This window comes from Micropterus salmoides, unplaced genomic scaffold (assembly GCF_014851395.1).
Source record: "Micropterus salmoides isolate LMB-PRFRI ecotype aquatic unplaced genomic scaffold, ASM1485139v1 Ms_hic_scaffold_10, whole genome shotgun sequence".
Lineage (NCBI taxonomy): Eukaryota > Metazoa > Chordata > Actinopteri > Centrarchiformes > Centrarchidae > Micropterus > Micropterus salmoides.
In genome coordinates this window covers 20,124,926-20,148,702 of record NW_024040041.1, presented here as the reverse complement: position 1 = coordinate 20,148,702, position 23,777 = coordinate 20,124,926, and the positions used below count along the sequence as shown (strand labels likewise).

The 23,777-nt window shown below is 43.0% G+C and overlaps 1 protein-coding gene across 2 annotated transcripts; it reads left to right on the top strand.

Annotated features, from left to right (window-relative positions):
• The first annotated feature begins 51 nt into the window (after positions 1-51).
• Positions 52-3,147, top strand: cenpx (centromere protein X). 2 transcript variants are annotated; one of them, XM_038701313.1, is made up of 5 exons: positions 52-134; positions 669-720; positions 815-868; positions 945-1,033; positions 1,734-3,147. In XM_038701313.1, exons 1-5 carry the CDS (start codon positions 99-101, stop codon positions 1,746-1,748), a joined length of 246 nt encoding a protein of 81 aa, XP_038557241.1. In that variant the 5' UTR covers positions 52-98; the 3' UTR covers positions 1,749-3,147. The 2 variants fall into 2 exon arrangements, with proteins under 2 accessions (XP_038557241.1, XP_038557231.1); XM_038701303.1 differs by lacking the exon at positions 52-134 and having other exon boundaries at positions 223-720.
• Positions 3,148-23,777: the final 20,630 nt, after the last annotated feature.

Here is a 23,777-nt window from a genome sequence, read left to right as displayed (position 1 = left end):
TTTTTTGATTAGTGTCTACGGTGAGCGTCAGAACGACGTCAGAGATCAATGGCCAATCCCTACGCATAGCGCCAAGTTCCTCTCACAGCGTCAAAAACATGGCGGAGAACGACGCAGAAATTGCATTCAAAAAGGTAGAAGGTTGTTTATACTTGTTTTTTTCCCCCCGTGGTTAAATAAAACGAATACTGCTTCTATTCTTTTGCTTAATTGTATTATTTACTTCTATTAGGCATTCACGCAGACCCTGTTAACAGAGCGTATAGCCTACACTGTTCCTGATTTAGCCTGTCACACGATATAACTTTAACGTTGCACCTCGCAAAGATATTATTTGGTGGTTTAACAAAATATATACGCCGAATGTAAGAGCGCTTCATAATAATTCAAAAAAGGTGCCCTGTAGTCACTATTCTGGGTTTAACATGTGGTACTTTTGCCAGTACACTAAAGCCCATGAAATTGGCATTTTTTCAAAGGCAGCCTGGTATGCGGAAGCCCCGTATGAAAACGCATCAGCAGGTTGCCAGATAAAAGCAGCGGGATGTTATCTGGAAATCCAAGTGAGGGGTTTTCCCCTATGTAGAGATGTGCATATTTTTAGACCTGCTCTGTGTTCATGTTCATACTCTGCACATTTCAAGGTTCTCAATTCTCCGCACTTACAGGACACAGTAAGCAAACTTTTGTCAGGTTTCTTCACAGAGGACAAAACCAGACGTGAGTTGGATAAATATCGTCTTGATAGAAGTGACTTCACCAAAACGTGTGTTTGAGTTGTGATTATGTCTCAACAAATCTCACTCTGTTCCAGTAAGCGGTGACGCTACGCTGCTCATGGCAGAGATGCTCAAAGTGTTTGTCCAAGGTAAGGAGTTCTGTTGGGTACAGTTTTGTACAGATTGCTTGATGATGAAACTCTTAATCTGTTGTCTCATTTCCAGAGGCTGCTGTGAGATCACAGAAACAAGCTGAATCTGAAGACTGTGAACAAGTGGACATTGAGCACTTTGAAAAGATCCTACCCCAGCTGGTGTGTAGCACAACAAAATTTGTGGGATTTAATGTGTTGTTCAAGAGCCATAGAATTTTCCCATATAAATATGCAATACAAAGGTTGCTTCAGTGTCATGTTTAATTTATATATTCTTTTCTTAAAGCAGCAGAGCACTTCCAGAAATAGTTAATAAATAATGAAGAATTAGAATTCCAAATAGTTTAAGGTACACATCTCGATGCTTCAGATTATACTGAATGATTGTCTGTGCAGCTAATATGCACTTTTAAACATTGCTGCCTGTATTACTGCCAATCATAAGAATGTAGCCTTCCGTGTGATCACAGATCCAGTATGCCAAACTTCTTCTTATATTTGAGTCAGAATTCTTTATATTGTTGATAAAAAAAGTTCTGATAATTCAGTGTTTTAGTCACTGTACAAATTGTACAATGTAAGCCATAATTCTTGTCCTTGGCGAGTGTGGCTCAGGCCTCACTCCAACCAGTCACTGTGAGATTCAGTGCCTACAGGCAGGTAGTTTAAAACAACTAGGTTAAGTTAAATCTGTCTTCCTGAAATCCCATGCCGGACCAGCTCAAACGGATAGTATTTGTGATACAAAATGCTGGCTGGCCATTAAAAGCAAATTGGACATAAAAAAAAAAAAGTCTCACCTGTGCATCATTAATGCCTAAAAAGTTTCATCTCGTCTTTCATCTGTTTTCCAATGCAGCTGCTGGACTTCTAGCACAGTGATGCCACAAGATGGAGCCAGAGTATCGCCTGCGTGTTCCTTCTGAAATAGTTTAACTTCAGTTCTTACACCCACAAGTTTAGTTTAACTGATGTTTAGAGTTTCTGTATAACTGCAATTAAATAATCACTTAAATCTGAGATACATTACATTAAGATTCTCATTCTGTCTGTATTGGAGTTGTTTGATTTTTAAGTGGAAAGCAGCCACACGCCTCCCTGCCACCCCCAATAAGGCCCACCTGTGCTCCTCCGTGCAACAACAGGTGCTTCCAACATGCTCCATGGCGCCCTTCATCAAAGCCTCCTGGAGCAGTTGGAAGCAATTAGAGTAATAAGGGGAGCAGCCAGTCCCTTAGATGATGACAAGTGCCAGGAAAAAAGGAGTACCCCCTTCGGCCACTTTGAAGTTCCCTTTTGCTGTCCTGCGATGTTTAGTTAGAGGTGGGGGGAAGGGCAAAGGGGACCTCTGGCACAGGGGGGGGAAAGTTGAATGGTAGTGTGCGTGCACGAATGTGTGCATGTCTTAGCCAAACATGGCCAGAGACCACACGCATAGATATTCTGTTTGAAAGGAAACATAACAAAACACATTGGAACATGGTCCAAGAAGAGCAGGGTGTAATTCTGAAGGTAAATAAACAAAAGAGGTGAGTAGTAGAGGTGCTTTCTCTCCTTTCATCACAGCAGAGGGGGAGGTTGGGGCTGTAAGGGCGATGTTAATGTGGGGTTTTCTAACCCAAGTGCCTCTGATGGTTTTCCACCAGTGGTGTATTTGACCAGCGTGTCTTCACTATGAGTCAGCATAGCTGCACAACACCTCACACTATTTATTTGTGTGGCTCTTGGGTGACTCATTACACTGACAAATGCTGCTCACATACAGCTGGAAGCAACTTGGGCTAAAGTCAAGAGTCCAGGCTTGGATAGGTGCTCAAGGACGCGGCACCTGGAATTTGACCCGGCACCTTTTTAGTAGGGCCCAGACTGGATTTGTGTTTCCCAGGAGTAACTTCCACAGCAGGGCTTCAGGAGAAGGTGTGTCTGGTTGAGTGATGTTTAGTTTAATGATGCTCTGAGGACCATTAGGGCGCATTTACTTGAAGTAAATAATTTGTTGGGTTAGTAATCACTGTCATTCATAGCAGCAAGTCCTGCCCTCTAGTTCTGAGTAGTACAATACCCTTACGTGCCAACGCTTTGACAACCTACTCATTCAGATGAAATGTTGCAAGCAAATTTTTATTACAAGATATGAAGCCAAATGATCTTGCTAAAAAGTACAACATGAATACCATGGTAAGAAACAACTGTGTAAGGTGTAGTACTGTATATTGTAGTAGTATGACTTCACCGTCAGTCCTTGCAGATGAAATAAAAACAATTCTTTTGGATCTCTGTTTTTTTTTTTCTTTTCCACAACATGAGCTGTTGGGATAGTCTCTGTGCTGGCGAAGTAGTGCACTACTGTACAAACTTTTCTGCTTATGCATCTTAGTGGAACAAATTACATCTGAAGGCAGTATTATTAAACATACGAAAGCAGTTAGGACAAGAATGGGGAGGGACGTTGAAGAGAGTAATGAGTTAAAGCTTTTCTAGATCATACATTAAAGGCAGGGAGTGTCGACAGCCAGTCCAGACGCTTTGGAGAAGCTCCGGAGTGAGAAGCTTTTCTCGGGAGACGGAGACTGATCTGTCTCCAGCCTTCTGGCTGGTCTTTGGTCAGGGCTGCACATGGGATGAGACCCTCATCACTGCTTGAACATATCTGTATGCCATCGATTTAAACACTGATTTAATCAAAGCACCTGTGACCGCCAGGACAATTGTGTTGCTTTGATTTGTACATCGAGTTAAAATTGGCTAATAGCCCTTTTTTTAAAGGGGGTTGTGTAAGGACAAAGTTTTACCTTCTTTGGATAGTTTGAATCAGTAGTTTTTTTAACACCATCATGGTAAAAAAGCCTACTTTACCTGCCCTCTGCAGGCTTACCATACATTTTTTATACTAACACAAACAGGGCTGTAAGTCTGCACGAGTCTGATAAGGCCGTGTGGTAACAGTAATTGTGGTTTAGGGTGATGTTTGCCTGGGGTGGCGTCATCTGCATCAGTCTTGAGAGTCCCTGTGAGGGTATGTTAGGATTATGTCAGATTTCACTCCTTAATTCCCCACTCACTGGTGGTTGTTTTGTTAGAATGACAGACTCTCCCATCTCTCCAACTTTCTGTCATCTCAAAGTTCCTTTCTTCTCAGGCCCAAACTAGGGTCCCGTCCAGGACAAGTGATCATAATACACCCATTTCCCTGACTGCTGGCCTTTCCGAGATGGCTGTAACAACATCCAAGCAGGGAAAATCGAAAGTGTATGAGCTACATGAAAGTTTATAGCCCTAGAGGGCACATAAAACATTCACTTTTACCATGAATGTGTACATAAAAACAGTACCATATGCATAATTTTTGTCAGTAATGCTGCAAGTCTTTGCTCTTGGACAGACCTTGGACTTTTTTTCACCTGGTTAAAACATTTGGTTGATAGTATGAAGTCTGGGAAAGAGAAATAAATCTACTGTCATGCAAGCACTTTTATAATTTTTGCAGGAGATGACAGGAAATATTAATCTACAAAGAATCTACAGGTGTCAGCCACCATGAATACCGTTTTCACCACCTTCATTTCAATTACACATGTTTGTAAGTACTTTTATAATAAATACGTGACGGCATGCATCTGTTCTCGGATCTTTCTGCGCATGTATGTGCTTGCATGCATGTTGTGCTTGATCTGGGGCTGTGATGCATTAGTGCTCAGGAGACGAGAGGACCTTGTGGCCCCCTCATGGACACAGAGCTGTCTAACCATGGAGGAATGCTGCCGGGGACACAGAGCGAGTGCATTCCTCTTAGATGCTCCACACGCATCTCATGCACACACGAAAAGTTACAAGCATTTACAGCGCTGTCAGAAAAAACACAAACAAAGACCCAGTTGCAGCCGTTTGGTGTGCATGCATTTTACAGAAAGCTTGCGTGTGTGGAGGGAATGTAAACACCGAGGCAGCATCTCTGTTGACTGTATATACTGCTGTGACAATCGGGTTTCCTGGAGGCCCCTGGCCTTTCTGAAGAGGCCTGGGGTCCTCAGGCTAAGCTTTGTTAAGGAGCCACGGGGCCCACGCCGGGGATGATTAGAACATACCTGGCAGTTTGAGCCACTTGGGCGCTCTGCTGGGATCACTCCTAACTGGTTGTGGCGCTTGGCTGTTAGTCTGAGGCTGAAGATGGTCTGCTGCTGTGCTCTGTGTATCGGCTGGGGCTTTGGTAGCCACAGGGGGCGGAAAGGATTCTTCCGGAACCAGTGAGGTGGATGATAAGGTCAAAGACCTTGGCATGCAGCTGAAGAGGGAAAAGGGAGCGAGAGAGATGTACAATTAGGCCCGCAGCTGGGTTATTTCTGGAGCCCTGTACTACTACCTTAACTACATTACCCTCCTCTTACACCCCAAGTCCCCTCTGCTTTCTGTCTCCACCTCCCTCCTCTGTGTGGTGGCCTACATGGTCAGAGCATAGGCAACAACAGAGTAATCCCCTTACATAACCCTGCACAAACTCAACGAAACAAGACCATTCAATTAATTTTGGGAGCGTCTAAAAATAAAGTAGCAGATCGGTCGAGGTGACGTCAAAAGGGGTGTGTGTGGGGGGAAGTGGACCCCAAATGAGCCGCTGAGACTGGACTGGAGGTCAGCGGAGCACTCTATTTTTAGGCCCCATCAAAAGCGGTGATATAAAAATACCCCAGCACTGACCCTCACAAGATGTGTCAGTCACGCTTAGAGAAGCTGTGAACTTGAAGGTCACGCACTCGGAATGATGAAAGGGCTGATGTTTGATGATATTTAAAAGGGAGCAAGTAATGACTGAAATCTCTTTAGTGGCTGGCAGGTGGCACAGTGTGAGGTTGGCCTTTGTTAGACTTGTTAAAGGACTTCATCAGCAGACATGCGAAGCCCTCGGCGACAGGCTAATATTCACTGCAATAACACCATACATATTGTGTGGACAAAAGTGGCGAATGGGGCAAACTGCTGGCTGACTTTGAGGTCAGATTTAAGCAACGATGGAGATCAGACCATCAGGCTGATATTAAGACATTTTAGCATCAACACAGCTTTGAATCAGATTTTCTCTCTCAGTGTATGTAGAAAAAAAACATCTCAAGCCTGAAGGAAACCAGTGTGAATTGGAGTTAAGGGTACTTTCCCATTTTTCAGATTGGGTCAGACACATCTGTCTAAAGTTCTCTCCACAAGTCCAGAGGCCGGCATGTTGACTGTCTGTCCTCACAGTAGTCGGAGGCACCGGAACTCTAAATTAGCCCTGGCGAGTCAACAGGACAGCTTTCATGTAGACAAGGGCTCATGTCAGATTGCAGGAGAGGTCAGGATGTATGGGTCAGAGGTCAGGAGGCAGTGTTGGTCCAAGTTTTTAAAAGCTTCCTGTCTGCTGTGTTGTGCAAACCTGAACGGTAATCCCTTGTGATACAGGTTCAAAGCAAAGCGATTACCACACTCTCTGGTACAGGTATGGGACTCATTGCTCTACTTGTACTTGGTCACATAGCAACCCTTGATCCAATAACAGTGAGGTAATGCAGAGTTAAATGAGCACTGGATGAACGCACTGTGTGGCCTTACCAGCAATAAAACAAATCCTTTGCATTTTCGTTTATTTTTTAGCCAAGATAGAAGTATTTGCTAACACACTAATCTAAGATGGTGAACATGGTGAACATTAAATTTGCTGAACGTCAACATGTTAAAATTGAGTACAGTATGTTGCCATGTCTGCGATGGACTGGCGACCTGTCCAGGGTGTACCCCGCCTTGTGCCCGATGTCAGCTGGGATTGGCTCCAGCCCCCCCGCGACCCTGTACACAGGATAAGCGGTTGACAATGGATGGATGGATGGATGTTGCCATGCTAGCATTAGCATTAAGCTCAAAGCACCACCAAGTACAACCTCTTGCTTGCATTATTGTCAGCTATTACACCAAACCTGATCAAGTGGCTTTAATAATGTAATACAGGAGGATAGTAAACATGATTGATCAGATCAGATAGTCTTTCTTGTCCTCTAGAAAAAACAGCTTGAAATATGTAAGAGCTGTAGCAGCAAAGTTCACAATCACAATTTATTTGACAGCAATTTACTTTAAACAAATCTTGAACCACATCTTTCAGACTTCAAGGTCTGCCCTTAATAATTATTTGATCTTTAACATGAATGTTTCATTTCAAAATTCGCTCCTGCTCACCCTCAGACTTTGAAGGTGCACCTGTTTCTGCACATAGTTCTGTAGTGCTGGAGGGAAGGTGAAACTCCAGGGTCAACAGGAGACACAGCAGGGTGCTCTTCTGCAAGGTGTCTCTTTTTCTCTTTGTGAGCAAGAGAAATGGAAGAGGCTCTTTTTGTTTCTCTGGCATGAAAAGTGGGCGACCGGGAGAGGTGATTTACCAGCCTGCCTTGACATCAGACTGGAAATAAACCAGAGCTGCTGGAAACACGCTGGCCTGGAGGGGCATGAAGGGGACAGAGTTAATGCTCAGTTTCACATCACACAACTGGAGCTTGGATGATGTATGGTTGCTGCTGTAGGGGACAGTTGGCTCTGAAATCCATCTGCAAATCCCAGGGTTTGATTTTTGCTCTCTTAGCAAGAATCAAATAAGAATACAGAAGAAGAGGGTGCCAACAAAAGATTCTCTCTAACCTTTGAAGACATCCCCCCACTCTCTCCCATAAATGCTCTACCTTCATCTGACGGAGAGGAGAGGGCAGTAGTTGTTTCCAGACAAAAAATGTAAAGCCTCTCCAAAAACAGCAAAGGAGCAGATCCACTCACAATGAGCTGTAATTGAAAAAAAAACTCCTGGAAAAACAACAATAAATTTGAAAGGGCTTCAAAGGGGCCGCTGGTGCTCTTACTTTTCTGTACATAAAACAAGCATCGGTATTTTCTAAAACCACTCAATCGCTCACCCTGCGATTAAACACACTGAGACCGAGACTAAGAGAGAGATGTAGAAGGCAAAGAAAAGTGAGAGCCTCCTTTGAATTTGACTTACTGTGCAGAGGCTTTTGTGGTGTTTGACTAAGGGACTGTTGGCTAAACAGTTAATCTCCTTTCTCTTTTACTTTTTTCTTTGACCCTCACTTTATCTAAAGGTTTTCAGTCAACAAAAGAGCAACGTTTTCAGCAGAGCTCCATGTTTGTCGGCATGCTTGTTAGGGCACTAAATGACCCAGGGGCATAGGTGCTTAATTTGATCTAAAAGCCAATCTTCTAAGAGCATCAGAATGGCTCACACATTGGAAGCAGGGCCATCTACTGCGACCAGCTATCCCTGTGGTGCTGTTGGATCTTGTATTGATACACTACACGGTCTGAGGAGCTTCAGGACGCACATCAATGGGAGGGCAATATCCTGCATCCTGATTCTGTCAAGAGGCAAAGCTGTGACACGTCTGAGCGCCCAAAGAGAAAAGACCAGGTGTTCCCCCCTGAGTCCTCTTCTATTTCTCCCCATCCAGCACTGATCCTGCTAACTACTAGCTACCACCCCTGGAACCTCGATCGCTGAGCTGTGGAGCTACGTGGGAGGGTGAGGGCTTACTTGACTTACAATTCCTGCCTGACAGGAGAAAGCAAAAACTTACAAAGAAGAATACAAGCAATTTTGTTTGGCATTTCGGTGTTAACAACACGGTCTAAGGTGTCCCAAATTACCAGCACTGATTATATCAACACTGTATCCATCTAATCACATAACTACACAGTATAATCCACCGTCCCCTCCCATTTGACACCTAAACATGAAATAAAAACTGCTAAATATGCATAGCAGCGGCAGGAGTGACAATTCTACCGAGTGGGCTGCTGGTTTCTATTTTCTGGGCTGGATGAAGACCTCTTCCAAAAGAAATAGCATTGAACAGAGACATGGTTCAGAGTGATGATATGAAATGTATCAACTCCAAAATAAACGATTTACTGAGCAAAACTGATAGAAAGAGTGCCTTCACTCAGTTATCTGTGGGACGCAAGTTTGTCAGAAACACTACGGTGCTTCTTATTATTGACGGATGTATTGATACTTTTTTCAGTGAATCAATTAATTACTCACTGTAATTGTAGAAAGGCACACCACATGTTGACCCAACCGAAAATGAAGACAATTATATGAACTACAGGAAACCAGCAAGCCCTCACATTTGAGGATAAATTTGCACTAAATTATTGATATTAAAATTTTATGGATTAGTGTTGCCAGACTAACAGATTAATCACCCATCAGAAAATAATTAAGCTAGTAGGACCCAATATATAACAAAATATAATGTATAAAATTCCATCCATCCATCGTCAGCCGCTTATCCTGCGCACAGGGTCGCAGGGGGCTGGAGCGAATCCCAGCTGCCATCGGGCGAAACACGGGGTACACCCTGGACAGGTCATGGATAAAAATTTTTTTCTAATTATTAGCAATATCCAGTGTCAAATAGAAGTGGTTCATGCCAAATACATTTTCATTCTACTGAGGTCATGGGAAAAGGTTACACACAGGCTACTTTATGAATGTGTATCCTGGGGTGTTGAGCTGCTGACCCAGGTGCAGAAAACACAGAAGGAACAGGATGTAACATGTTCTGTGAGTTTGTGGTTCTAGAACCTTGTATTTGCTGACTGCGGCCCTATCTCCTTCCTTCATCTTTCTCAGTTGAAGAAATGTTGTCACAATATAAAAAGGAGCTCAGCAACAATGTAAAAACACAGCCATCAGAGCAATTTTATTCTTCACTGCATCTCAGACGCTGAGAGGGGAAGCAGAGCTTCTTCATCCGCAGCTGAGTAAACTACTTAAGTCTATCTCATATGGCTGTAGACATGATTTTTGAAATGGAAAAACCTCAAAATGTGGTAATGATAGAGATAGACAAACATAGCCATGTTTGATTGCCAGACCTCCTTTTGTTATTTCACTGTGTGTTTGAAGTCATGAGAGAGTGAGCGAAATTTTAGCGAACTATCTTCAATTTCTGCACTTTCTCTGAGTCAAAAAATGGCAATAATATCTGCTGGACAGGATTCACAGAGGAGTACGCTTTGACAACACACTATACAGCTACCAAATACTTTACAGGCAGCCAGTTCCTTGTCTTTCCTTGAAACATCTTATTGTCCCCTCAAACCAGCTGTGTTAAACCTGCAATAAGATAAGCTGTGGGTCTATTTCCTGTGCTGCCTATAAATATGGCCTAATCACTCTCCAGTGGAGCCGGTGGGACAGATGTTGCAGTTGCATCCCTCCACCACACTGAAGTACATATTGATGGTTCACAGACTGTTTACACAGTTTTCATTCATCTGTGCTATGACCATTCCCAATTGGATCCATTTGCCAACCCGAGTCTGGTGGTTTACACAGCAGAGCCCCTGCGGCATGTGGAGCCCATGCTCTTTACCCTCTGCTTGTTTCGTGACTGCAGACAAGCAAATAAGTGAAGATGTATGTCCACAAGTTATCCATAGAGCAGCGGGCCTGGCGGGTATGGGATCTAAACAGACTCTGATGACTGTATATGTGTAGTGAGTAAACAAGTGACACAGAACGTTATGCTTTGATCTGCTAATTATAGTGGAAAACAACCTGGAAACAAAACTGCTGTGATGAGTTTGACCGCATTCCCTGAATTTTCCACCTTGCAGCGGGAAGAAGTTGTGACCACAACAATGATACAGTAAATCACCACCTTTTCAGTTGATATGGTGAACTTACTAGCAAACAGTTCCATCTATACACATCCAGCAGTTAAGAACAAACGGTATTAGTCACCTGGCAAATTTAAGTCCAATATTTACTCTCTTTTAGTTCTGTTTTTTGGTCTCGACCAATTCCCGAGGGAAATATCTGGCTCTCTAGCTGCTAAATGCTACACTCTGTTCACAAGCTAGTTGCTAACGGTGTCTGTCTGCTGTTTGGTGCCTAGCACATAGTGTAAAGTGGGTTTATAGAGCTCTTTTAGCTGAAAATACCTGCCTGTTGTGCCCAAAAATGATGCTATGAGAGCAGCATCTGCTTTGAGCAGTGAAAGTAAAGCAGAACAGTAAAGTTTTGGGCCAGACAGCTAAACAATGAGCTAAAACTCCACATGAAGCTCAGTAAAGCTGATGGGAGCTACAGATTCATGTGATAATTCAGGTGATAAATCCTTTCACGTTGTGACAATGATTACACATTGTCGTGATGCTGTGGTCAAAATATCGATTAAAGATTGTTTAACAGTTATTTTGCGCATTAAAGTTCTGAAGAAATGGTTACACTGAGAGACCTAGCTTATACAAAGAGCATCTTTCCTTCAATGGCAAAGAAAACTTTCTACTGTTTGCCTTTGTGCTCCTCAAAGACATTAATAACTGCACCTTGGTGATGTCTTTAATTGCCATTTAGCATTAAGCTGGCTGAACAAAAAAAAGGCCAGGCTGAGGGGATGTTGTCAGGTTTAATGAGGCCCTGGGTGAAAGAGTTCCGCTGTGTCGGCACCACCAAAGGCTGCTCCCTGAATTCACCTCCAGTGGACCAGAGTGGTCCTGTACGGATTTGATGGGCTGAGGGAGCACAGACTGTCTCTCTCCCACTGTGGGGGTGTGAGGGGCTCCAGTGGCATCAGTAGCCCTTGCTGTGCATGGCTGGGCGGACAGAAAGCACAGTAGTGGAAAAGGTTACAACCGCAGTGCCACAGAGCGAGGTGCCACAGAATGGCATGGCTTTGTGACACTGAAAAAGCCAGGCAGCACACAGAAAGAAGAAGCTTTTACCAGGTGCAACAGCACTGGTGGTCTTTCACATGACCTGGTGGCAAAGAGTAAAATATGGGCCTTGCTGCCCCATTGGTCGACTTAATGTATGAGAACATACAGTCCCAACAAAGGCACGAACAAGCATATCCACAAATAGACATATGGAGACAATGAAATGCAGCACAAAAGGGGACAGAGCCAGAAAAGAAAAGCAATGACAACTGTGAACTCCTGGCCCATATTTAAGAGGGGTACATGGTTCACAGTTTCACATGGAGTCCTCCGCCTCCAAACCCCATTCCAGTTACTTTGATTCTTTATTTGCCCCCAACCCCCCACCACCCCATCCTTAAATCCAGCTGATGGAAGCTCTTTTGTCCACCAGCACCCAGGCAACAACATCAAAGGGCTGCTGGGTGTAAATGCAGAGTGCCTGAAAAACAAAACAAAACTGAAAAATAAAGAAGTCCCAGAGGGGATGGGAGATATTCACAGCAACACCCCGGAGAGGAAAGGGGAAAAAGAGCTACTATGTGCAGGAGGAAATAAACAAACAAGAAGAAAGAAAGAACGAAAGAACGAAAGAAAGAAAGAAAGAGACACCCTAACTTGCTCGGTAGTGTTTGTCAGACGTTAATCATCATTTACTGAATACACAAAGGTGTGGGTTGGGTCATTCTCAGTTTAATGACAACAATAAACAAATGAAAAAAATGACATTAGCCCTTGTAAGAGACCATTATGACACTTTCTTTGTGCTGGATCATCAAAGCCCATTAGGGGACAGTGAAAGGCCTTCCATTGCTGTTCATGACCACTTCCTCATTCAGGGACAGATGAATAAGAGGCTTGATGGATTGTTGTGCAAGACAATGTCATGCTTTTGGACTGAATGCTTTGCTTTGATCTCACTGGATGCCCTTGAAGCGTCAACAACGGCTGATATGTTAACAACCGGTCTGGTTATTCCAGTTCTATCCTCCACCTATTGCCCTGCCAGTCAGAGCTCCGAGGGGAAGGGGGCGGCGGGAAGGGGAGATAAAAGCCTTTCATCTCTACCCCCATGTGGGACTCCCGTAGAGTGACGCTTGGCGTGGCGGCATGCCTTGTCTCTTACCCACAAAGTACCAGCCAGTGACACGCTGACTCCAGAGCCTGGCACCAGGTCTCCAGCCAGCGCCAAGCAAACCCTCTATTCAGCAAGACTGAAGAAACACAACTACATCGGGCCCACAGCTTATAATTAAAAGTCCTCAGCCTCAGAGCACAACATCTCCATCTTAATGGTAGGCTTCCATCTGAGGAATTGGTTTAATACTTACTCTGCGTCCCGACAGATAGTGATGTGGACAGAGGAGGAAGAGAGACATTAGGACTACAAAGAACACATGTGTCCCATCCAGGATTAGAGGTTCACTCTTCCCTCAGTAGCCTAATTGCTGGATTGGCCAGATCAAAATCACTTCATTGAGATCAAGGCCACTATTCTTCTTCTTCTTCTTCTTGTGTCCCTACTCTGTTGCACAATAACTCAACAAAAGTAGCGACAAGCCGGTTGGGGGGGGGAGTCCATAAGTCGCAGAGCGAAGATGAATGTAGTTCATGTTTAGAGAGCATGTTGTGTGATTAAGGGAAGCCCACATCAAACATTGTGGCTTAACAAAACCACCAGTTGAAAAACAAGATGCTTCTTCTGTGCAGAGCGGCGCAGACTGGAGATGCTGTTGTTCAGAATGCGGACCAGCCCAAACTAACCCGCCTGTCTGTCTCTTCAGACAAACAGGGAAATAAGAGACATTGTAGATTCGAGAAGGAGAGAAGGAATAAGCAACAGACTTTAAATCACAGTTGCAAAACAGAACAGGTTATAAAGTATTTGACATGCAGTCAATTTGAAGGATTAATGATACTATCTTGTAATTTACTCTTAATCTACAATTTACTCTCCATAACCTGTAAACCATATATCAAATCGGCACACATAGTGGGTATTTCAGATGGATGACTAGAAACTGTTCAAACATGGAGATAAAACAGAATAGAGAATGAAACCCAACAACTGCATGAATCGCCCACTGCTGCAGCTTTTAGAAAGAAAAATGCTGCTAAAAAAGGCTAAAAATACTAAAATACTAAAAAATTGCGTAAAATAGATGTGTGAATGTGAGACATTTTTGGTGAGATGTTTTTTTGAGTCATCATTTAGACAACACCTTGAGGCTCTCGCGGGTTGTCATGTATTAGTGGGAAACGCCGAATGAAAAGGACGGATAACGCCCTTTTCCCAAAGAGAGACCTCTGGACAGAAGAACAGCAATGTTGTGGCCACATGTGTGAGCTTGTTTACTTGCGCCTGCCTTTTAACTGAAGGAATCTCATGACTTAAACCACAACATAACAGACTAAATTATTAGCATGTTACTGCACTACACATTTCCCCCCACTTTGATTGGAACAGGAGAAAGTGTGCATGTGTCGACCAACATCAATGGGCATCGCGGTAGATTAACAGAAGGAGACCCGCACCCGCAAGACGTCTCTCTCCTGCTGTCTCTCTCACACACACACATAAAAAAAATACAGGACTCAGCAATCTCTTAGGTAAAGGGATGGGAGGTTTGCTTCTAAAGCCCTAATCATGGAAATCTCCCCTTTACACAATAAACTTTCAACTTTATTTCATCTCTCTCCTCTCTCCACATCAAACAAATCTTCAAAGTTCAACAAGGGTCGGCGAAAGGATTTGGATAATGATGAGGCTCAAAGAAAAAGATAGAGGGTGGTGAAAGAGAGATGGTAAAAGAAGGGGAGGGGAGCTGATGGGAAGAAAGGATGGGGCTGGTGGAGAGAGAGAGAGAGAGAAGGTGCAAAGGCTAGGTCTAACGACAGACCCCCTGATTACATTGTTGCGCAAATAAACAGGCCCTCTGCAGGCTCCCTGGAGTCCAGCTGCAGTGCAGAAGAGGAAAGCTTTAATTTCAGGGGGCTGAGGTCGAGCGAGGCAAGCAATGGGGATGGGGCCTGGCTGTCTACCCGCGGCATTTCCTCACATCTCCATCAGCAAGTCAATGAACAGGGGAACATCTCATTTGAGAAGCTTGTTGATTACGGCCCTTTCCTGCACTTACAGACTGCCTAGAAAGGCGGTCAGCATGTGGATTAATAACTGTCAATCTCAGAGAGCTACAGAGAGGAGGTGCCTAGGTTGAAAGCAGAAGAGAAAGGACGCAGGATATCTGCGCTTTTTGATGATTATGAGGGGCCATCTGTGTGGGGTCAGATAAGTGTAGGAGGAAAGAGGCTGAGAGAGACAAGGTTCAGATGCCCTTGAGCCACATCTGCAATCGTCTTTCCTTCACCTCCGACCATTACAGAGTTCTGGTCCTTTCCTCTCTCTGTGTCCTGCAGCTATCAAGGTCCACATCAAGGCATGCCCCTGCCAAATGTATGCCCCCCATTAAGGGGCCATCATCAGATAAACAAGATAAACAAGTCCAATTCCTGGCAGGACTGATCAAAGGACTCAATGTTAACCCCATGGCCAATTTCAAGTAGGCAGAAAAATCAAACACAGATGAGGTCACATGGAAAAGGGGGAGGCTAACCCATTGTCCCTTTATGGACACAAAAAGCAAAAAGGGACAGTGAAAAGGGTGGAGGAAAGACTGGAAATAGTTTGAAAACATGGGGGCATGAAGATACTTTCTCAATTGCATCCTTGCATCTTAATATCCCCCAGGAATTGCAGCCTTATCCTCACAGTAAAAACAAAATGCCTGCCAGACTTTGCATGGACAGGTGCACCTGTTCACCACCACACAACAAGGAAAACATTGATGGTACATAGCAACAGGTTCAGTGAATCCCTCAGATAAGTCTTGGAGGTAATACCAAGGGCAGCTCTTCAAGTTATAAAAGCTGACATAGTTTACAAGAATAATACAGACGTAGGCCACCACTTTCTTTGAGTTTCCTAGATAGATAATTGCGTCATCCAGACCAACCATTTGCGTACATGGTGGTATTTCGTTAATCTTTTTCCAAAGCTCCAGCATCGTCTTTCTTCTGCAAATCACCCTTTTCCTTGAAACTCTCCCTATACACACGTCAAACGAAATGAACAGCTGAAAGGCAAAATCTTGCCAAGTGTACATACATGGATCCACTTTCTGATTTATTTTCATATTTCTACTCCCAGACACCCACATAGTCATATTCAAAAAGCATTATCAAATACAACAGATGATGGATGGGATGGACAAACTGAAAACTGGTATTAAAAAAAAGAAGCTTAACTCTTCTTGACTTCAAGGTAGGATAGAGAGGATGCCTGTTTTTGCTCATGTAATCAGTTCATTCACATTCACAGTGGAGAAAAAGGAAACTCCATTGACTCTCTCTCTCTCTCTCTCTCTCTCTGTCTCTCTCTCAAGAGGACTATATTGAATTGTAATCAAAAGATTATCCCAGAATAATCAAACGCCCCCCCATGGGACCACCCACAGAGAGTAGAGAGAAACATGAGACTGGCCACATGCTCTGCTTTTCACCAAGACCTCCATGGCTTGGCTAATACAGGTAGGAGTCAGAAGAAGGACGGAAGGTTTTTGTTCCAACACTTTTCAAAGATGTGGCCCTTTCTTGTGATTGGCATCGTCTTGTATTGGTGATGTCAGTAAATGTAATTACTTTTTAGTGTAGGGTTAGAGATATTAATTCTTGTTTATTTTTAGGTCATGCCCCGACATCATACTGTATGTCATTGTTTGGGTTTCTGGCTTATCACATAATCGGTAAAAGTAGCTTCAAGCAAACAACAGCTTTACTCTCAAATGATCCTGATAATGACAGGTCCAATCTTTATTTAGCTCTTGTCTCTCTGACAGACTCTCTTTCTGTTGTAGTTGGAAGGAGGGACCATAAACAAAACTGGCAGAGCTTAGACAAGCATGATGGCTGCTCTGTGGACCCCACGGTTCGGATCTCAGGCAGCAGAGACAGAGTATGAATGGCTGCACCACATGAAGTATACAGTCACCACCACAGACTCTGGTTGAGGCTTGTGGTTCATCTGAGAGCTGTGACTGACAGAAAGGCCCTGCGATAGATGAGGGAAGGCTCCATCATTAGCCTGCGGGATGCCGGTCAGGATTGTTAGTAATGTTTTTCATCAGAGGCCAAACAATATGGCTGTCTGATTGAGGCGAAGAGGGCAAAATCACTGTAGTTAAGGGATGCATCAAGAAGAACTCTCCTTTTCTTCTTAGTCTAGGGTGTTTGGTGGAGGCGTTTGTGGTAGATGGTGGGTACACCAATCATTGGTTAATTAAAGGACCACAAGTCATCCATAGAGATTTGATGGGTTCAAAGGGACCTGGGTGTCCTCTGCTGTAGTTTAAAATTACTGATTTCTGTTATTAATTATACATCTTAACTGCCTTTGAAGAATACTGCAGACTGTCCTTCATCGGGAAGACATAATGTCTGGCACACACACACAAAAAAAACACTTAAGAAAGCAAAGAAGCTTCAATTCATCGTCTCCAATGAATCACAGCTTCCAGGAAAATCAGCCCTGTCTTTACTGTAGTATTATTATTTTTCTGCCTTGGTTTTTTAGCAAAACACCCTCATCTTGACGTCAGTGTATCATTGTCATTTTAAGAGTAGTCTTGGAAGCAGAGCAGGGGTTGTGATTGAACTCTGAGCGCTGCCCCGGAGCTATACTTTGAGGAAGAAACCACGGAACCACAGATAATGCTTTACAGTCCACTAGTCTCAACTACTGTCATCAGATTTTCACTTTGTAAGATACTTGAAGAAGATTGTCGTTCCGGTTTCTTCCAGAGCAAAGGGCACAGCACTGAACTGGAAGTGTTCGAAGAGCATGAGACATGTGTAAAACGTTGCAGATCATTACTATACAGAATAAATTAAAGAAACTGAGATGGATGTAGTCTATATGAATGCCTTGGACTTGGGAAATATAGTAGATGAAGGCATTTTCCAATTGTGACAAGGAACTTGATTAAACTTGCCAAAAACATTTTGGAAGATCTGTAACTGCGTGAAAGTTAAATAAAGCATTCTCTCATCAAGAGGAGACATTAAGACCTCTGGACAGACAGGCACTTCTGACATTGGCCTTACTGTTGGGATCATCTAAAGTCATCTGGATAGAGTTTATGGACAGAAAACAAAAGCATCATAGTGTCAAGCCCACAATAAAAATGAAACCACCTCCGTTGACTGGTTGAAGACAAGGAAGGCACGAGACACAAGTTCAAACGTAGCAGAGTCTCTTCTTCGTCTACTTTCCGCTGGTGTAAAGACTTTTCAGGAGACAGGGGAAGGCATCTCCCTTTCATCCTTCACCACAGACAAACATAGACATATAAAAACATCCATGTTGAAAAGTGGCAATAGTCCTTTTAATTCCAGACAAACCCAATGTGAAGAACTTAATTACAGAACGGGGGCAACCCAGCCCTTTTGAAAATTACACTTACAGTAAGACCTTTGAAGCGAATACATCCTTTATCCTATTTTATTCTTTTGTTCAATGTTTTGTCTCTTGTAAAGCATGCCATTGACTACTGTGGTTTCCAGTGGGTCTTTGTCTTTTCTTGTCTGTCTCCATCTCTGTCAGGCATTTGCTCATCAAAGACCTTTCTGTTGGACACACAGTGGATGGCGACAATCTTCAAAAACCCTAGTTAGTGTGTTGACTTTTGGGAAGAACTACCAATCCCAGATTTGGATTTAAGAATATTACACAAAGTAATCAAACTCATAGCTGTTCCTTTTGTAGCTTAAGTATCCATAAAACAACCTAAAATCGAGCTTCCCAGTATGGTATCACAGTTCAGTTGCTTTTCCTTGTGACATTGACACTGACTCAGCCATATATGGTTTGCTCAGATGGAAACAGCATGTGTTGTGAATGAAGATTGTAGAGTAACAATTGCATTGCCTTATATTAACAAGTTGTTACAATGCTACGCACCACTCAAGCAGCTACAACTGGTGCTGAAAATAAGCCAGGTGCCTCTTTACAAACTGCATCCAACTGGCAACATAAATAACACGATCATCTATCAAGCATTTAATCAACACAAACATGTAGGAAATAATTCCACCACACTCAGGTTAAAACAACTTCAGAAGTGGAGTGCGATCCCATGACATAATGCCCAGAAATTAAAAACAGACACGCTCATCATGTTTGACAAGAATGCTGTTAATTCCTTTCTGTTGAGCGTGGATGTCTGATACAAGTTAAAGATTTCCTCTGCATTAGCTCATTAGTCCTCCCAGTAAAGGTAAAGCTTTGTGGAGGAGGCCCAGCACTAAACCTCTACCTGAAGCTGTCGTAGTAAACCGCGGGGGAAAGTGAAAGAGGCGTGTTCGGGGCCATGTTTCACTCTCATTTTGCTCTCAGGCAGGCGTAGGTGATGCTCTGCCAGGTCTAAGCTATGGCGTTGGGTTAGGCAGTAAATCAGCTTGGTCTCCGATGATCAAACGCTTGTCGTTATTTCCCGCGCTTTCATGTAATCTCATAAAAGGCAGACCGCTCTGATGGACTGAGCCTGCCTGCCAAGCCAGCTGGGCCTCCCATGCTGGCACCTCAGTGTGTGTGGCTCTGCTGGTTTGTTCCTCAAATCAGAGCTCGGAGGAAAACAAAACAAAGCCGAATAACAGCATGAAGAAGTAGACTGAAAGTACAAAACATGGGGTCACTTCCTCTTCTCATACTGGCATAAATGTACATTCAGTGTAGTGTTTAATACAGGCTATAAAAATTACATCATTCTGGTCTTTTGGAAATTAATTGGACATAATGCACATTTTTTAAAGGTCCATTATTTGAAACATTTCACCAAATCATAGGCAAACTGTGGACAACAGACTTTCATTTAAGAATTTGGCATTGTTTGGAAATGTATAGGAAGGCACTGCCATTTTGTGCCAGTAAAAAAAAAATTCCGTGTGAAAAATAGGTGGCAGGAAGAAGAGATGAAGCGTCTTGGTGGAAGACTAATAAAATGTCTGAAACCACTGCAACTCAGAACGAAAGAAGACAAACATCAAAGTCAACAGACTGGCTGTTTGATCTCCCCAAGTTCTTTTCCTCATTATCCTCCTCTACCCTTAAAATCATTTAAAATCTATCAGGGTCTGGCATGAGAAAGTGTGTTTCCTGCTATAGAATAACAGAGAGCTGTGTAGTGACCACTCTGATACACAACATTTACCAGCCAATTTCACTTCATCTCCTACCAAATTACACATCTTATGTGGGATCTCGCATCACTTTGAACGAAACGGTTGGTAGTTGTAATGGATGTTCTGTTCTCAGCCTCCAAGGAGGTTTATGGCTCGTTTTTTGACAAATGGGCAAAAGGGAGATAAAACGGTTACACACACAGACACCCACTCCCTCTTCAAATAAAATAAATCAATAACCATAAAAAAACAGCTATTAAAGCGTTGGATAGCTACATGTTAGGAATAAAACTAGGATTTTGGCTGCTGTGTAAAGGCTTTTAAAGACGGTAAAGGCCGCACACATTACTGATGGATGGTGGGTGCTTGTGTGGTTGGGATGTATCAAACATGTGCTGGTAGGCCAATAAAGACCGAAAATACTGGCAACTGCAGTACATCTCATTCACAGCTTTCTGAGATTATGTTGTTACAGGTCTTCCAGTGAAACATTTTCCATGGCATTGAGTATACCTAAAGATTTATCAGGATTTCTGCCTGTGGTTATAACTGAATGTGCTTTATGTTTGTGAATCGGTGTCATTTTCTGTTTTTATGTTATAGTACGTCGGCATATGTGCGTGTGTACGAAGCCTCAAAGAGACAAGGCCACTTGTGCCCATGGCGTCTGGTAGAGCTCGTGACTGTGCCTGTTTAACTCCACTAACAGAGCACCGTTCCACAAAGCCCATCACGCAACCCACAGATGTCCCACAGGACAGACAGGACTGTGCCGCAACCAACAAGAAGCAGTAATAACCCCCCCCAGCCCACACACCCATGCACAGCCACGCAATGCACACACACACACACACACACACACACACACACACGCGCGCACACACACACACACATACATACGCAAACAAAACAAAACAAACACTGGCACACAGGATCTAGTAGACTACACTGACTCTTCTTCAGAACATTAAAGGGGCTATATGTAGTTTTTTTTAAATGAAATGAATCACTTTTTTATTGCCTGTGTGTGGAGGGGTTGTAACCTCACAAATGATCCACTTGCTGGGTTTTTCTGTTACCTCTGATGGGCAGTATGCCTGGTCGGATTTTACGCAAAATCCATTGGCTGTGAAGTGCATGCGTGCTTGCGAGCCTGTTGCTGACTCTGCATTCAACAGCAACAACACTACAGTAAACAACATGGAGTTACCTAACACAAAAAAAATGGCCAGCTAATAGGCTACACAATAATGTAACCCCACAGGATAACATCATATAGCCTAGTGTTTCTCAACGGGGGCGTTCCGAGGACGATGGGGGGCGCTGGAAGCAATATTTTGGAAGTGGGGGCGCTGAGCTGCTTTTGGGGGGCATTTGTTGGCGAGTTTACACTTGAAGACAAGATTCACAACAATACGAGTTTAAACTTTAAACTACTTGCAAAAAACTGTGGTCTGCAACATTAAAACCTGACAGTTTAGTCCACTGCAACTGGACGAGACTGTGTAATTTTTCTCCTTTAGCTACTTGTGGTGCAGCTTCGTGCTGCCTTCACGGAACGGGAAGCCAGAGTATCATCTCTAAGACTTTATCCACATGGCGTTTACTGTGTAAACTCGGGAAAATTGATGCTCTCTTTCTTTGTGGAAAAGTGTTTATTTCTCTGAGGAATACACCGTGAACGTCTTGTTATCGCAGTGGTTACACATTTACAAGACGGATGTTCCGCTGTCGGACTCACCCTGAAAGCAACTTCGCTGCGTTACCAGCGAGTGACTTGGACCCACCTCGCGCTGTGAGTCGCAGACAGTCTGATCACAGGTGTTGTAGGTTAGTTTCATTTTGCCCCGGCATGAGGAACTCCTCCTCTCATTCAGTTTTGTTAGACGGCGAGGGGATACTTCCAGCGACACAGTAGGGCATGTAGTAAAATATTATCAATTCTCTTTAAATAGGCTAATGACGTTAGTCTCCCATTACGACTTTTTTTCTTTACATGTCAGAGTACTCAGATATGTGGGAAAGATTCTTAATGTGCAGAAAGTATATGAGCATGAGCAGATAAGTTACAGTGTTTCCCATACGTTCATTTATTTGTGGCGGTCTGCCACAATATCAACGCTGACCGCCACATATTGATTTTCGATTTTTTTTACTAGGCCTATTTAAAATTGTATTTGAGCTGCAGGCAGCGCGTATTTGCACAGCACATCCTCTCGCTCGTCTCTCTCATCCGTCCCTCGATCTCTCGCTCTATCTCCCTCGTTAACACAGCTGCACAAATCAGTCCAACACAACGCTGTCAATGTCGGAGACCCAGCTATTAAAAGTTATTAGCAAGCATGTAAGGAGACTAGCTAATAAGGAGAGCTAAGTTAATGTTAGAATACAGCTGGGTTTTCGAGGCTAGCACGCTGTATCTGTGCCACAGTTACACTCAGTCATTCTGTGGGAAGCACTGAGTTATGATAAGTTATTAACAGATGAGCTAATAAGGTCAAGTCCAGTCAATAACTGAATTAAAACGGATTAATTTATTACTGAGATGAAAAGGGGCCACAAACACATTTAAATAGGTTATTTCCCCACAAAAGAGGTGGTAAGACTTAATCATGTGTGTTGACTCAGCAGGGATGATATTAAATAAGTTGATCTACAGGAGAAAAATATTTAAAAGCAATAAGAATTATATTCTATTATAATTATATATTTTGAATTGTCACCTGACACCTGAATTTTTAGACATTTCCACCATAAATTGGTGCAGAAAAGGCAGAAATTGGAGGAGAAATTTTCACCAGAATGCAGGAAATTAAGTGCCCCATCCAAGAAAACAGACACAGTTTCTGGGAGGAACATTCTCTTATTAATTAAATATAATTACTTTTCACATGGCTTTTTTTGTTACCTTTTCTGTGTTTTTAATAACAATAGTAACAATAAAAAAAATCAACAATATTCAGGGCAAATAGCAAACATCTTGTTTTGTTTGTAGTGCTCACAGTGTTATTGCAAATTTCAAAAAAGAAATTCCCGACACAGTGTCCCTGTTACACCGGATGATCCACAGAACTATGGAGAAATAAATTTATTGTCTGGTCAAAAGCGGCCATTTAGTTTAATCTTCATGCATAAAAAGATGAGTCAAAGCTTTTGATGACAGTGTATGTATACAGGTCAATTAGACAATAAGAAAAAAAATAAAAACTATTTGTTAATAACGCTATACTTTTTTTAAAATTATGGGGTACTGTAATGAAGTTATAAATTAATTATGGGGTACAGAAACCTTATTCATTGAATTCTCTAAATCATCAAATATTATGAAAGGTGTCTCTATAAAAACTATTGGCTATTGATTTGGATAACATTTGAAAATGGACACACTTCTGGCTTGACTTTAAACACAGAAATGTAAGAAAATGTTTTTAGTGAAATCTGTGAAGTCCTCAGAGGCAGAGGTGAAATCAACCTTTTCTTGATGTCTTTACATTCACAGTTAGGCTACATTCGAGAGTTGCCTGGGGCTGACATGCAAAGTGGGCTCCAACTTCAAAGCCTCCAAAGAAAATATATAAATACAAAACCATTAGCCAGCTTGTTTTCTTTAGTTAACATTTCAAACATACTGCCGAGTCAATCGTGTTTTCAGTCCCCTCTCGGTAACTTAAATGTTGATGTTGTTTTTCTGATGGTCCTGGGGCAAACTGCAGCGCCACGGCTGGAAAGTCCTCAGCACCCTTAAAAGATGGCTGCACAAACACACCCGAGTCAGGCAGAACACAAGCTCCTTTGGCCTGTGTGGACTTCCCTGCCAGCTGCCTACTAGGATGCAATTTGCATTTGGCCCTCAGCACAGTGGAGCCACAAGCATAGGTTTCAATGTCAGAAATGAATCAAACATATACAAACACAGAGGTGGCAGCAT

Excerpts from the sequence above, each read along its gene's own strand:
- cenpx (XM_038701303.1), top strand. The coding sequence starts at position 426 with ATGTGGTACTTTTGCCAGTACACTAAAGCCCATGAAATTGGCATTTTT. Across the intron at positions 721-814 it reads CACAGAGGACAAAACCAGAC|TAAGCGGTGACGCTACGCTG; the intron begins GTGAGTTGGATA and ends ACTCTGTTCCAG. Across the intron at positions 869-944 it reads GCTCAAAGTGTTTGTCCAAG|AGGCTGCTGTGAGATCACAG; the intron begins GTAAGGAGTTCT and ends TCTCATTTCCAG.